This window comes from Pristiophorus japonicus, chromosome 12, assembly GCF_044704955.1.
Source record: "Pristiophorus japonicus isolate sPriJap1 chromosome 12, sPriJap1.hap1, whole genome shotgun sequence".
Classification (NCBI taxonomy): domain Eukaryota; kingdom Metazoa; phylum Chordata; class Chondrichthyes; family Pristiophoridae; genus Pristiophorus; species Pristiophorus japonicus.
This window is the reverse complement of record NC_091988.1, coordinates 145257782-145272334: the sequence shown is the minus strand read 5'-3', so window position 1 is coordinate 145272334 and position 14553 is coordinate 145257782. Positions and strand designations below refer to the sequence as shown.

The following is a 14553-nucleotide window of genomic DNA, read 5'->3' as shown; positions in this document are numbered from 1 at the left end:
CCAGCAATCACACCGAACGAAAAACAGGCACCAAGGCAAACAACTGAACCACAACTAAGACGCTCCACGCAAGAGCGCAGACCACCTGAGAGACTGAATCTATAAAGGCAATAAGACCTTGGGGGAGGATGATGTCATGTATCTCACATTACTGTATATAACTGTATCGTACCATGCTATACATGACTGTAAATAGATATGACCTGTAACAATAAGCATACCTTACCACCAGGGATGCACTTGCAGAAGACACTCCATACCTGTCCCACTGAGGTATATAAAGGGAGGTCTCAGGCAAGTGCGGCACTGGAGAGCTGGAATTAAAGGTGCAGGTCCTGAGTAACCTTGACTTCAGCATGTGTCTCGTATAGGTCAGTACATTAGAGTCAGGACTTAACACCGTGAAATTGCCGATGCCTGGTTCAAACAGCGAGGGGAACTTGCTCAGCACTTGAGCACATGGAGTATCCTCCTCCGACGACAACGCTTTGATCTCATTCCAGTTCCATTTGTTTTTTTTCTAACCAGTTCCTGCCGAACAGCGTTGGACCACTGCCTGAAACAATTCATAATAGTAAATCGTGAACCGCACCATCATACGACACCTTGATTACTGCACTGCCAATCACCATTATGAGTTTTTTAGTATACGTACGCAACTTGGCATTGACTGGACTCAGTTTATGTCTCATAGCCTTAGTGTCCCACAGCCTGTTGAATGTCCTCTGGCTCATTATTGATTGACTCGCACCCGTGTCCAATTCCATCGATACCAGCACACCATTAAATTTTACACTAATCATTATCGGTTGACTCTTTGTTAGGAACGAATATAGTCCAAACACTTCCTCTTCTGGTATCTCGGACTGCATATCCAGATCCGCGCTAGACTGGTCATCATCTTCCATGTGGTGTGTCGCAGCACGCTTGCTCAGTTGCGGACACATGTGCTGGAGATGCCCCACTCTTGAACAGGCTTTACAAATATACTGTTTAAATCGACACTGATGATGCCGATGATTTCCCCCACAACGCCAACACGGTGATGTCAGATTCATTCCCGTTGGCGGACTTTGAGCAGCCACAGGTTTCGCGTACGCAGTTGGGTAGGCCCTGCCATATGCAGCTCTGCCAAACAACGATACTATCTTGTTTACAGTTATTGCCAAGTTCTGAATTTTCAATTATATCTTCTTTAAGCTTTTGTCCGTCATCATGCATGATTGGGCAATCGTGATGGCCTTGCTCAAATCCAGCGTCTCCGCTGCCAGTAGCTTACACAGGATCACCTCGTGGTTGATGCCGATTACAAAGAAGTCGCGCAGCATGTCTGCCAACACAGTTTTGAACTTATACGGTCCAGCTAGATGTCTTAGGTCGGCAATGAATTCCGATACATCCTGGCCCTCAGAACGAACGTGCGTATAGAATCGATATCTTGAAGCCTTTATTTGGTTTGAGATGGTCACGTACCAGAGCACACAATGATTCATAGCCCTTGCCCGTTGGACTTAAGAGCGAGAGGAGATTCGTTATGAGTCCATAGATTTTCAGACCGCAAACCGTGAGGAGGACCGTCTGGCGCCGAACTGCGTCTGCTTCTTTCTCTATTTTGTTGACCAGGAAGTACTGATCCAGGCGAGTTACAAAATCTGCCCGGTCTCCACAAATCGCTCTAGAATTCCAATTGAGCTCATTTATGAATGCGAAGATTCTTGTTACCTCGTCGCCAAATGTTGTGCATGCAATAACTCAATAGACTGAGTACTGTAAACTCCGAACAGGTACAAACCTGGCTCTACTTTATTAGGGTCCAAAGTGATTACATTACAAGATGGCTATCCTTTTATACCTGGGCTGCACGCACGTGCGCACAGCCCAATGACCTCCAACGGTGGCTAGTACACCCAAGCATACATACATGACAAATATGAAAGAACCCAGCCGCAGCCCTTTAGAGCTGGTAATTCATGTCATAAGGAGTCTGTTATTGATGTGATTTATGGTCCTGACATGTCACAAAACTTTGGTGGCCCAAAAAGGGAACAATGAAACTGTGGAATCTCTCTCCCACAGGTAGTAAATTGTTCCTAGAGGTTTATAAAATTAAACATTTTTAAACTCTTAATATTCTTCTCACTTTACATTTCTGTCCCTCGTTCTCTCTCTTTACCTCTCTTTCATTCTCTTTCTGTATCTAATTTGACTCTAATTCACCCTATTTCCTACTCTGTCATTTGCCCTGTTCCTTTATTTATTCTTAAATTTCATTGATGTTCGAGAGGTCCCACCATGCTGTTTTCAATTTGTATTTCCAGCAATTTGTGGCGTAGAATAATTGGAGCTGCTGGATGAGGGAAAAATTCCAACACACAGCACGCATCATAATTTCTGGGCCAATGTTGCAGCCTGCAGCTAGATGGAAGGCAAAAAAATGGATTAATTTCCTCGTTCTTCTCTTCACATAGAAACATAGAAACATAGAAACATAGAAAATAGGTGCAGGAGTAGGCCATTCGGCCCTTCTAGCCTGCACTGCCATTCAATGAGTTCATGGCTGAACATGCAACTTCAGTACCCCATTCCTGCTTTCTCGCTGTACCCCTTGATCCCCCTAATAGTAAGGACTTCATCTGACTCCTTTTTGAATATATTTAGTGAATTGGCCTCAACGACTTTCTGTGGTAGAGAATTCCACAGGTTCACCACTCTCTGGGTGAAGAAGTTTCTCCTCATCTCGGTCCTAAATGGCTTACCCCTTATCCTTAGACTGTGACCCCTGGTTCTGGACTTCCCCAACATTGGGACATTCTTCCTGCATCTAACCTGTCTGAACCCATCAGAATTTTAAACATTTCTATGAGGTCCCCTCTCATTCTTCTGAGCTCCAGTGAATACAAGCCCAGTGGATCCAATCTTTCTTGATATGTCGGTCCCGCCATCCCGGGAATCAGCCTGGTGAACCTTCGCTGCACTCCCTCAATAGCAAGAATGTCCTTCCTCAGGTTAGGAGACCAAAACTGTACACAATACTCCAGGTGTGGCCTCACCAAGGCCCTGTACAACTGTAGCAACACCTCCCTGCCCCTGTACTCAAATCCCCTCGCTATGAAGGCCAACATGCCATTTGCTTTCTTAACCGCCTGCTGTACCTGCATGCCAACCTTCAATGACTGATGTACCAGGTCCCAGGTCCCGTTGCACCTCCCCTTTTCCTAATCTGTCACCATTCAGATAATCGTCTGTCTCTCTGTTTTTACCACCAAAGTGGATAACCTCACATTTATCCACATTATACTTCATCTGCCATGCATTTGCCCACTCACCTAACCTATCCAAGTCGCTCTGCAGCCTCATAGCATCCTCCTCGCAGCTCACACTGCCACCCAACTTAGTGTCATCCGCAAATTTGGAGATACTACATTTAATCCCCTCGTCTAAATCATTAATGTACAGTGTAAACAGCTGGGGCCCCAGCACAGAACCTTGCGGTACCCCACTAGTCACTGCCTGCCATTCTGAAAAGTACCCATTTACTCCTACTCTTTGCTTCCTGTCTGACAACCATTTCTCAATCCATGTCAGCACACTACCCCCAATCCCATGTGATTTAACTTTGCACATTAATCTCTTGTGTGGGACCTTGTCGAAAGCCTTCTGAAAGTCCTAATATACCACATCAACTGGTTCTCCCTTGTCCACTCTACTGGAAACATCCTGAAAAAATTCCAGAAGATTTGTCAAGCATGATTTCCCTTGCACAAATCCATGCTGACTTGGAACTATCATGTCACCTCTTTCCAAATGCGCTGCTATGACATCCTTAATAATTGATTCCATCATTTTACCCACTACCAATGTCAGGCTGACCGGTCTATAATTCCCTGTTTTCTCTCTCCCTTCTTTTTTAAAAAGTGGGGTTACATTGGCTACCCTCCACTCGATAGGAACTGATCCAGAGTCAATGGAATGTTGGAAAATGACTGTCAATCCGCTATTTCCAAGGCCACCTCCTTAAGTACTCTGGGATGCAGTCCATCAGGCCCTGGGGATTTATCGGCCTTCAATCCCATCAATTTCCCCAACACAATTTCCCGACTAATAAGGATTTCCCTCAGTTCCTCCTCCTTACTAGATCCTCTGACCCCTTTTATATCCGGAAGGTTGTTTGTGTCCTCCTTACTGAATACCGAACCAAAGTACTTGTTCAATTGGTCTGCCATTTCTTTGTTCCCCGTTATGACTTCCCCTGATTCTGACTGCAGGGGACCTACGTTTGTCTTTACTAACCTTTTTCTCTTTACATATCTATGGAAACTTTTGCAATCCGTCTTAATGTTCCCTGCAAGCTTCTTCTCGTACTCCATTTTCCCTGCCCTAATCAAACCCTTTGTCCTCCTCTGCTGAGTTCTAAATTTCTCTCAGTTCCCGGGTTCACTGCTATTTCTGGCCAATTTGTATGCCACTTCCTTGGCTTTAATACTATCCCTGATTTCCCTTGATAGCCACGGTTGAGCCACCTCCCCTTTTTTATTTTTACACCAGACAGGAATGTACAATTGTTGTAGTTCATCCATGCGGTCTCTAAATGTCTGCCATTGCCCATCCACAGTCAACCCCTTAAGTATCATTCGCCAATCTATCCTAGCCAATTCACGCCTCATACCTTCAAAGTTACCCTTCTTTAAGTTCTGGACCATGGTCTCTGAATTAACTGTTTCATTCTCCATCCTAATGCAGAATTCCACCATATTATACTCACTCTTCCCCAAGGGGCCTTGCACAACGAGATTGCTAATTAATCCTCTCTCATTACACAACACCCAGTCTAAGATGGCCTCCCCCCTAGTTGGTTCCTCGACATATTGGTCTAGAAAACCATCCCTTATGCACTCCAGGAAATCCTCCTCCACTGTATTACTTCCAGTTTGGTTAGCCCAATCTATGTGCATATTAAAGTCACCAATTATAACTGCTGCACCTTTATTGCATGCATCCCTAATTTCCTGTTTGATGCCCTCCCCAACATCACTACTACTGTTTGGAGGTCTGTACACAACTCCCACTAACGTTTTTTGCCCTTTGGCGTTCTGCAGCTCTATCCATATAGATTCCACATCATCCAAGCTAATGTCCTTCCTAACTATTGCATTAATCTCCTCTTTAACCAGCAATGCTACCCCACCTCCTTTTCCTTTTATTCTATCCTTCCTGAATGTTGAATACCCCTGGATGTTGAGTTCCCAGCCCTGATCATCCTGGAGCCACGTCTCTGTAATCCCAATCACATCATATTTGTTAACATCTATTTGCACAGTTAATTCATCCACCTTATTATGATATTCCTTGCATTAAGACACAAAGCCTTCAGGCTTGTTTTTTTAACACCCTTTGTCCTTTTAGAATTTTGCTGTACAGTGGCCCTTTTTGTTCTTTGCCTTGGGTTTCTCTGCCCTCCACTTTTCCTCATCTCCTTTCTGTCTTTTGCTTTTGTCTCCTTTTTGTTTCCCTCTGTCTCCCTGCATTGGTTCCCATCCCCCTGCCATATTAGTTTAACTCCTCCCCAACAGCACTAGCAAACACTCCCCCTAGGACATTGGTTCCGGTCCTGCCCAGGTGCAGACCGTCCGGTTTGTATTGGTCCCACCTCCCCCAGAACCGGTTCCAATGCCCCAGGAATTTGAATCCCTCCCTGCTGCACCACTGCTCAAGCCACGTATTCATATCCACTATCCTGCGATTCCGACTAGCACGTGGCACTGGTAGCAATCCCGAGATTACTACTTTTGAGGTCCTACTTTTTAATTTAGCTCCTAGCTCCTTAAATTTGTTTCGTGGGACCTCATCCTTTTTTTTTACCTATATCGTTGGTACCAATGTGCACCACGACAATTGGCTGTTCTCCCTCCCTTTTTAGAATGTCCTGCACCCGCTCCGAGACATCTTGACCCTTGCACCAGGGAGGCAACATACCATCCTGGAGTCTCGGTTGCGGCTGCAGAAATGCCTATCTATTCCCCTTACAATTGAATCCCCAATCACTATCGCTCTCCCACTCTTTTTCCTGCCCTCCTGTGCAACAGAGCCAGCCACGGTGCCATGAACTTGGCTGCTGCTGCCCTCCCCTGATGAGTCATCCCCCTCAACAGTACTCAAAGCAGTGTATCTGTTTTGCAGGGGAATGAATACAGTTACAAAATTCAAGTAATATAGCAGACAGTACTGCAGCCAATTATTTCCATAAGAATGGCAGTGCAATTTTTTATAAGTTTATTTGATAATTTGTTCTCTGTAATGGTTTTGAAGTATTGCATAAGTAAAATGAATGAAATATAAATTCCTTTAGTAGAATAGGCTTGAGGTGCTGAATGGCCAACTCAAGTTCCAATTTCCCCTTCTCAGGTTACAGAAGGGGAATTTTTCATCTTCCCCCGCCCGAGCTGGAAAGTAGTTAAAATGGAGTGGATGAAATACTCACTCCGTTCCTGTTCCATTCTGACCTTAAAATACCGGGGAGAAATTGCCCCTCTTTCAGAGGCCCATTAGCGCTCTAAGTGAAGGGGAGGGGCATTAAAGCACGCCAGCACTTGGAGCATCCACGTAGCGCTGCACTACTCGCCTCAGCATCACCCCGGGACCCATTCCTAAAGGAGGTGGAGTTCGCGAGATTGCACTCCAATTCCTTTGAGGGACGGTAAGCCCAATTCAGCGGCTGGGCGTGACTTCTGCGCCGAGCACAGGAAGTCCCGGCCCCAGCATGTTACTGCACCCAATCGGGGCGCAGGGCAATTTTGCTCCCCTGATTTTTCAGTCAGTGGGACCCTCATACATTTATGCAAATCGTGGTGCTGTTATGGCGGACCCTGATGCCATCTAAACTTGGAAGAGAGTGGGACGTCTGCAGCAGCCTCCCCAACAACTACAACTGGTCCTGAAGACAAAAGAGGCCTTTCTAGATCAGTTAAAAAATTCCAGGAGGAGAAGGAATATTGCTGGGTACTTCATATAGACGGGTGCCTCGTCATTGTACATAAGACCCCGATGCAATTTTAGGTTTTCACTGCACAAGCTCTGCCCGGTAGAACTGTGCTTAGAGTGACCTAACCAACAATTCTTAAACAGGACTGCTATAGGCAGGTCCAGAAAAAGAAATGCAAAAGATTTTGTATGACCCTGCCTGCCGTCCCCCAATCCTCCGAGCGATCGCCTGCCTGCCCTTGTTCAAAATATGTGGCCACCTTGTTGGGGACATGTTAATGTAGCCTGACCAGTACCCGTCACCCAATATCCACTCAAACTGAAAACCAGCCCCAGTGTGTTGGTTGTGGGAATGGGAAAAAGATTTGTGCCATTGCCTGTAGATTACAGCAGGCCAAGATTGAATTTTGGTAATGATAAGTATTCTGAAATTTATCCTTATTAGGGGATGATGGAATATTTATGTAATTTATTCAGTCAGGAAATTAAATAGTCCATAATTGGGTAAATTGCATGGGGTCTGTGAAAGGATTGGGTTTTGATGGACTATAATGTTCTTATACATCATGGTGTAACTGGTACTTCTGGTTTGATTCTAATCAAGTGTTTTTACATTTTTATTCTGTAACAGGCAACAGATTTACATCAGAATATGCATGTCTCCTGATCGCCAGTGCTTGGGCTTATGCTTCTATATTTGCCATTTCTCCCCTGGTAAATTGGGGTCATTATGGACTGGAGCCTTATGGGACCGCTTGCTGCATAGATTGGAAAGCATCAAATACAGATTCCAATGCAATGTCCTACACTGTTGCACTCTTTGTGTTTTGCTACATCTTTCCCTGTATTATAATCACTACGTCGTACACTCTCATCCTGCTAACTGTAAAAGGATCACGAAGAGCGGTGCAACAGCACGTGTCCCCACAAACAAACTCAAACAATGCTCACAATTTAATTGTAAAGGTAAGTCTGGAAATATCAAAAAGTAAATTACAGTTTTAAAATTAACTAGTGGATATGGTATCAATATCCTTGGAGTGATATTTTTGTTTGGTGTCCGAAGGTACTCCAAGATCAGAATTTTACATGTTGTACAAATCTGACATTAAGGATGACATTGGCTGTTTGATGCACATTAGTGCAGATTTGTTCCTTAATATTGAGAAATCCATATTTCCATGACAAAATCTGAACCAAAACAGCCTCATTCTCAGAAACTAAATAAATTCATTGTTTCTAAAGCATACCAAATGATACGTAAATCATTTTTCTTACTTCCCATTGGTTATGAAGATATTTTTATATTAATACCTATGTCAAAATGAGAATATCCTCAGATAACTATTTAATTACAACAGTGATACACTTCAAAAGTACTGCATTGGCTGTAAAGCACTTTGCGACATTCTGATGTTGTGAAAGGCCCTGTATAAATGCAAGTACTGTTTTAGATATATAATGGGATGAGACAGTTATGCCTCAAATAAAGCAATGTGACCGAGTACTGTAGACTTGAGTAAGTGTGACCTTAGTCTCTTTATTCTGACTCCAGAGTGCTGGCATAGCATGGGAGGCCTGCTTATATACAGTGCTCCCTCTGGTGGTTGTAGAACGCTGGTTACATAGGGTTGCATACATAACATCACACTCCACCCCCCCCCCCCAAAGTCAATACTACACTTATTTACAGGGTGAGACAATCTGGGGCTTTCCGCTCCCTGATCGATCGTCTCGGTACAAACACAGGTGCAGGTGAGTTAGTTGGGCCTTCGCTGGGCTGCTGCGCAGCTGGCCTTGCTGGGCTGCTGGGGACGATGAGTTCAGCGTCGTGGTCAATCGTGATGTTGGTTGCCACTTGTGTGTGTATCGGAGGGTCGAAGTTGGTGGTGTCCTCTTCAGGTTGCTCGTGGCTCTCTGTGAATCGCAGTTTGGTTTGGTCCAAATGCTTTCTGCAAGTTAGTCCATTTGCAAGTTTGACCTCAAACGCCCTACTCCCTTCTTTAGCTAAGACAGTGCCAGCAAGCTGTTTGGGACCATGTCCACAGTTGAGTACAAATACAGGGTCATTGACTTCAATATCGCAATCATGGTACATACTTTGTTGATGCCGCCTGCCCTCGACATGATCATGGAGATCAGAGAAAGCCTTGTTTTGAGTGCCCTTTTCATGAACAGCCCGGGTCTTGTGTGGTAGCTATGCAAGACTCGGGACAGGCGGGTCTGCAGGGAGCCTTCCGACATGCGTTTCAAGTTTTGGACTGCCATTCTGCCTGGCCATTAGATGCGGGCTTGAACGGGACAGATGTGACGTGTTTGATCCCATTGCGGGTCATGAATTCCTTGAATTCAGCGCTGGTGAAGCCCATTGTCGCTGACAAGTACATCAGTCAGGCCGTGCGTGGCAAACATGGCTCGTAGGCTTTCGATGGTAGCAGTGGACGTGCTTACAGACATTATTACACACTCAATCCATTTTGAATAAGCATCCACAACAACCAAAAATATTTTGCCTAGAAACGGGCCAGCGAAGTCAACGTGGACCCTAGACCACGGATTGGAGGGCCATGACTACAAACTTACCCGTGCCTCCCTGGGTGTATTGCTCAGTTGAGAGCAAGTGTTGCATTGGCACATGCAAGACTCCAAATCTGAGTCGATGCCGGGCCACCCACACACGAGATCTGGCTATGGTTTTCATCGTTACTATGCCTGGGTGGGTACTGTGTAGGTTGCGTATAAACATTTCCCTGCCTTTCTTAGGCAAGACCACACAATTACCCCACAAAAGACAGTCCGCCTGTATGGACATTTCGTCTTTGTGCCGCTGGAACGGCTTGATCTCTTCATGCATCTCCGCTGGGACACTGGACCAGCTCCCATGGAGAAAACAGGTTTTTACAAGGGACAGTAAAGGATCCTGGCTGGTCCAGGTCCTGATCTGGTGGGCCGTAACAGGTGATTTTTCATTTTCAAATGCATCCATCACCATGAGCAAGTCTGCAGGCTGTGCCATTTCCACCCCAGTGGTGGGCAATGGTAGCTGACTGAGAGCATCAGCGCAGTTTTCTGTACCTGGCCTGTGGCGAATTACATAGTTATATGCAGACAGCGTGAGCGCCCATCTTTGGATGTGAGCAGAGGCATTGGTATTGATACCTTTGCTCTCTGGGAATAGCGATATGAGCCGTTTATGGTCAGTTTCTAACTCGAACTTAAGCCCAAACAGATACTGGCGCATTTTTTTTACCCCGTAAACGCATGCCAGAGCTTCTTTTTCGGCCTTGGACAAACCCCTGGACGCATAAGCGACCGGTTCCAATGTTCCCGATTCATTTGCTTGTAACACATACCTGACCCCATACGAAGACGCATCGCAAGCTAACATTAAACATTTACATGGGTCATACAGAACAAGCAGTCTGCTGGAACATTACAGATTTCTGGCTTTCTCAAAAGCAGTCTCTTGTGATTTCCCCCATACCAGTCATCTCCTTTGCGTAGCAACACATGTAGAGGTTCTAGCACGGTGCTAACCCGAGTAGGAAATTACCAAAATAGTTGAGGTGCCTCAGGAACGACCGCAGCTCCATCACGTTCTGTGGTCTCGGCACATTCTTGATGGCCTCCAGCTTGGTGTTGATGGGTCTGATGCTGACTGCAGCGATTCTTCTCCCTAAGAACTCGACCTCTGGAGCCAGAAAAACACACTTCGAGCATTTCAATCTGAGTCCACACGATCTAGCCAACTTAGAACCTCTTCCAGGTTCTGCAAGTGTTCAATGGTGTCCCGACTTGTGATCAATATATCGTCCTGGAAAACCACGGTGTGCACAGCTGACTTTAGCATACTCGCCATGTTCCTTCGAAAAATAGTCGTGGCCAATCGAATCCCAAACGGGCATCTATTGTAAATGAACAGACCTTTGTGCGTGTTGATGCAGGCGAGGCCTTTCGAAGATTCCGCCAGCTCCTGCACCATGTAGGCCGAGGTCAGGTTCAACTTGGTGAACGCCTTCCCTCCTGCCAGCGGCACAAATAGGTCGTCTGCCTTGGGTAGCGGGTACTGGTCCTGCAGCAAAAAACGGTTAATCGTTACTTTGTAGTCCCCACAAATTCTGACCGTGCCATTGCCCTTGAGAACCGGAACAATCGGACTGGCCCACTCGTTGAATACAACTGACGTGATGATATCCTCTCATTGCAGCCTGTCCAGCTCGACCTTCACTTTCTCTTGCATCATGTATGGCGCCGCATATGCCTTGTGGTGGATGGGTCATGTACAGGGAACCAAGTGGATCTGCATCTTCGCCCCAGAAAATTTTCCGATGCCTGGCTCAAACAACGACGGGAACTTGCTCAAAATCTGGACACGAGGCGTCGTCGACGGACGAAAGTGCTCGGATGTCATCCCAGTTCCAGCAGATTTTTCCCAGCCAGCTTCTGCTGAACAGTGTGGGGCCATCTCCTGGTACAATCCATAATGGTAGTCCATGTATCGCTCCATCATAGGAGACTTTTACTGCTACACTGCCAAGTACAGGGATCCGCCCTTTAGTGTAAGTTCTCAGCATGGTATGAATAGGGCTCAGCTTGAGCCTTTGTGCCTTGTTGCACCACAGCCTCTCGAAGGCCTTTTTGCTCATGATAGACTGACTCGCACCTGTGTCCAATTCCATGGATATTGGAATTCTGTTCAGTTCAACTTTTAACATGATCGGTGGACATTTCATGGTGAAGGTATGTATCCCGCACATTTCTGCCTCTTCGGTTCGAGTCTCTAGTTCAGTTTGATCCGCCATAGATTGATCTTCCTCTGCAACGTGGTGGTTTGCAGCTCGTCTGCACATTCGCTGGAGGTGTCCCATTGTTCCACAGCCTTTGTACGCATAATATTTGAAGCAGCATTGATGCGCTCAATGATCACCTCCGCAGCGCCAACAAGGTGTTAATTGCCTCGCATTCATGCTTGATGGCGGACTCTGAGTCATCTGAGGTCATGAGCTGCAGGCATGTACGTTCTGCCAAATGCATTCCTGCCTGAAAACGATGTTACTTTGTGTACAATACTTGCCGATGCATCTTTGTATTGCGAAATTTGTTTGGTGTTATCGCTGGTGGATGTAAATGCCTGGGCTATCATTATGGCTTTGCTCAGGTTATGTGTTTCAACAATCAATAGTTTGGAAGGATAACCTCATGGCCAATGCCAAGCACAAAAAAGTCTCTTAGCGTTTGCTCCAGGAATCCACAAAATTCTCAATTTCCTGCAAGGCGCCTTAGTTTGGTGACGTAGCTCGCCACTTCCTAGTCTTCAGACCGTTGACATGTATAAAATCGATACCTTGCCATCAGAACGCTCTCCTTCAGATTTAGGTGCTCCCGGACCAGCATACACAGTTCTTCATATGATTTGGTTGTTGGTTTCACCGGAGCAAGAAGATTCTTCATGAGGCCATAGGTTGTTGCGCCGCAGACGGTGAAGAGGATCGCCCTTCGTTTGGCAGCGTTCACATTCCCTTCCAGCTCGTTGACCACGAAATATTGGTCGAGTTGCTCCACGAAGGCTTCCCAATCGTCACCTTCTGAGAATTTCTCCAGGATACCAACAGTTCTCAGCATTTTCGTGTGATGGTTCGTTATCTATTACTTGTCGCCAGTTGTTATGTCTCAAATAAAGCAATGTGACCAAGTACTGTAGACTTGAGTAAGTGTGACCTTAATCTCTTTATTCTGACTCCAGAGTGCTGGCACAGCATGGGAGACCTGCTTATATGCAATGCTCCCAAGGGATGCTAGGATCCCTTGGGACTCCAGCAAATGCGCCCTCTGGTGGCGGTAGAATGCTGGTTCCAAGGTGTTGCATACATAACAGACATGATACATTTATCATCTAGGTTCTTTCAGGGCCTGTTGTATATTCAAAAAAATTAAAATCAGAGTTTAATAAAATATTTTACCTTAGTCCCTATTCAGATACCACCAGAATGGTGGAGAAAACATTTCTATTTATTTTGCATAACTAGCAGGCCTACAAAATGTATTAGTTTGTAAGTATAGTCATAAGTAAAGAAGAAATCGTGGACCCATAGTAGTTTGTAAATCAATCAACAACTTGATTAGTTTGATTAAGGACCAGATTGCATTTTCATGTCCTTAGGAAAACCTATACTCCCTCACATTCAATATTACTTGAATTATAAATTATTTCATTGCAGATTTTTCAGTGGAAGTGATTAGTGTTGTATATTTTTTTGCAGCATTGTATTCCAATTTTGAATTTGACTGTGATTTGGAGCCCCCACAGCTGAACTTTGGCTCATTTCACACCCCTCCACTAACCAAGGGACGCTGAAGCCAACTGTAGAGTGGATCGGCTGTGTAAAGTCAAAGGGTAAAACCTAGGGCCCCCTGATCCAGGTGGCTCAGTAAAGCTCAGCACATTGCATAATACCACTGAGCCATCAGGGAATGCCATTTCTGTTGGACAACTAGCATCAGACTGTGTTCATTATATTTACTACAGTAATAATGTCATACTTTGCTTGCTAAGTACTACAGCATGAGTGAGGTTGATTTTCTTGTAATCGAATAGCCTACTAATATAGCAATTTGCATGCTCAATCCATGAACCGACAGTTGTACATTTGAGTTTCAGAGCTGCCAGATATGTGTCATATACCTGTGATGGGTTTTGCTATCTTGGCTGCCTCACAAATAGATAAAATGTTACATTATGGGAAATCCTAAGAGGAGAAAGAAAAGTGGCATTGATAATCCTTTTGGCATGCCTCCTGTTGGCTGAAAAGGGAGCGCCATTTATTACTTTCTATGTCCTCTCTATTTTGCTCCCGTTATTAATTGCTTGTTGTCACATATTCTTCCTCAAACCGGCAGAAAGACGTCTGGGTTATGAACATGCATTGTGCTGCTGCATCTCATCCAGCTGGAGGTTTAAATGACAGAGGATATCAGTTTCCTCTTTGCCAGACAGAATCCTTTGCCTTTGCTCTTCCATTTAACAACCTTGCAGGCAACTGATAAAACTCATAAAAAACACCCAACTGACATAGGCACATTGTGCAATAAACTCCCTGGAGCTCAAACTCATAGACTCCTTGTTGTGTTTCAAGCACTTAACTGTGCAATCAACCAGACTAAGATGAACTGCACTGGCTGTGAAACTAAAGACATGCGGTGATTATCATCATCATAAGCAGTCCCTCGGAATCGAGGAAGACTTGCTTCCACTCCTGAAGTGAATTCTTTGGTGGCTGAACAGTCCAATACGAGAACTACAGTCTCTGTCACAGGTGGGACAGATAGTCGTTGAGGCAAGGAATGGGTGGGACTGGTTTGCCACACGCTCTTTCCTCAGCCTGCGCTTGATTTCTCCATGCACTCGCCGATGAGACTCGAGGAGCTCAGTGCCCTCCCGGATGCACTTCCTCCACTTAAGGCGGTCTTGGGCCAGGGACTCCCAGGTGTCAGTGGGGATGTTGCACTTTATCAGGGAGGCTTCGAGGATGTCCTTGTAATGTTTCCGCTGCCCACCTTTGGCTCATTTGCTGTGAA

The 14553-nt window shown here is 45.4% G+C and overlaps 1 protein-coding gene across 1 annotated transcript in view; it reads left to right on the top strand.

The window, feature by feature from the left end:
- The window catches only part of LOC139276877 (opsin-5-like), a 57167-nt gene that overhangs the window by 30067 nt on the left and 12547 nt on the right, over nucleotides 1-14553 (top strand). Inside the window, exon 6 of the mRNA XM_070894875.1 lies at nucleotides 7610-7944. Coding sequence (XP_070750976.1) covers nucleotides 7610-7944 — 335 coding nt within the window. The remainder of the gene's footprint in view (nucleotides 1-7609; nucleotides 7945-14553) is intronic.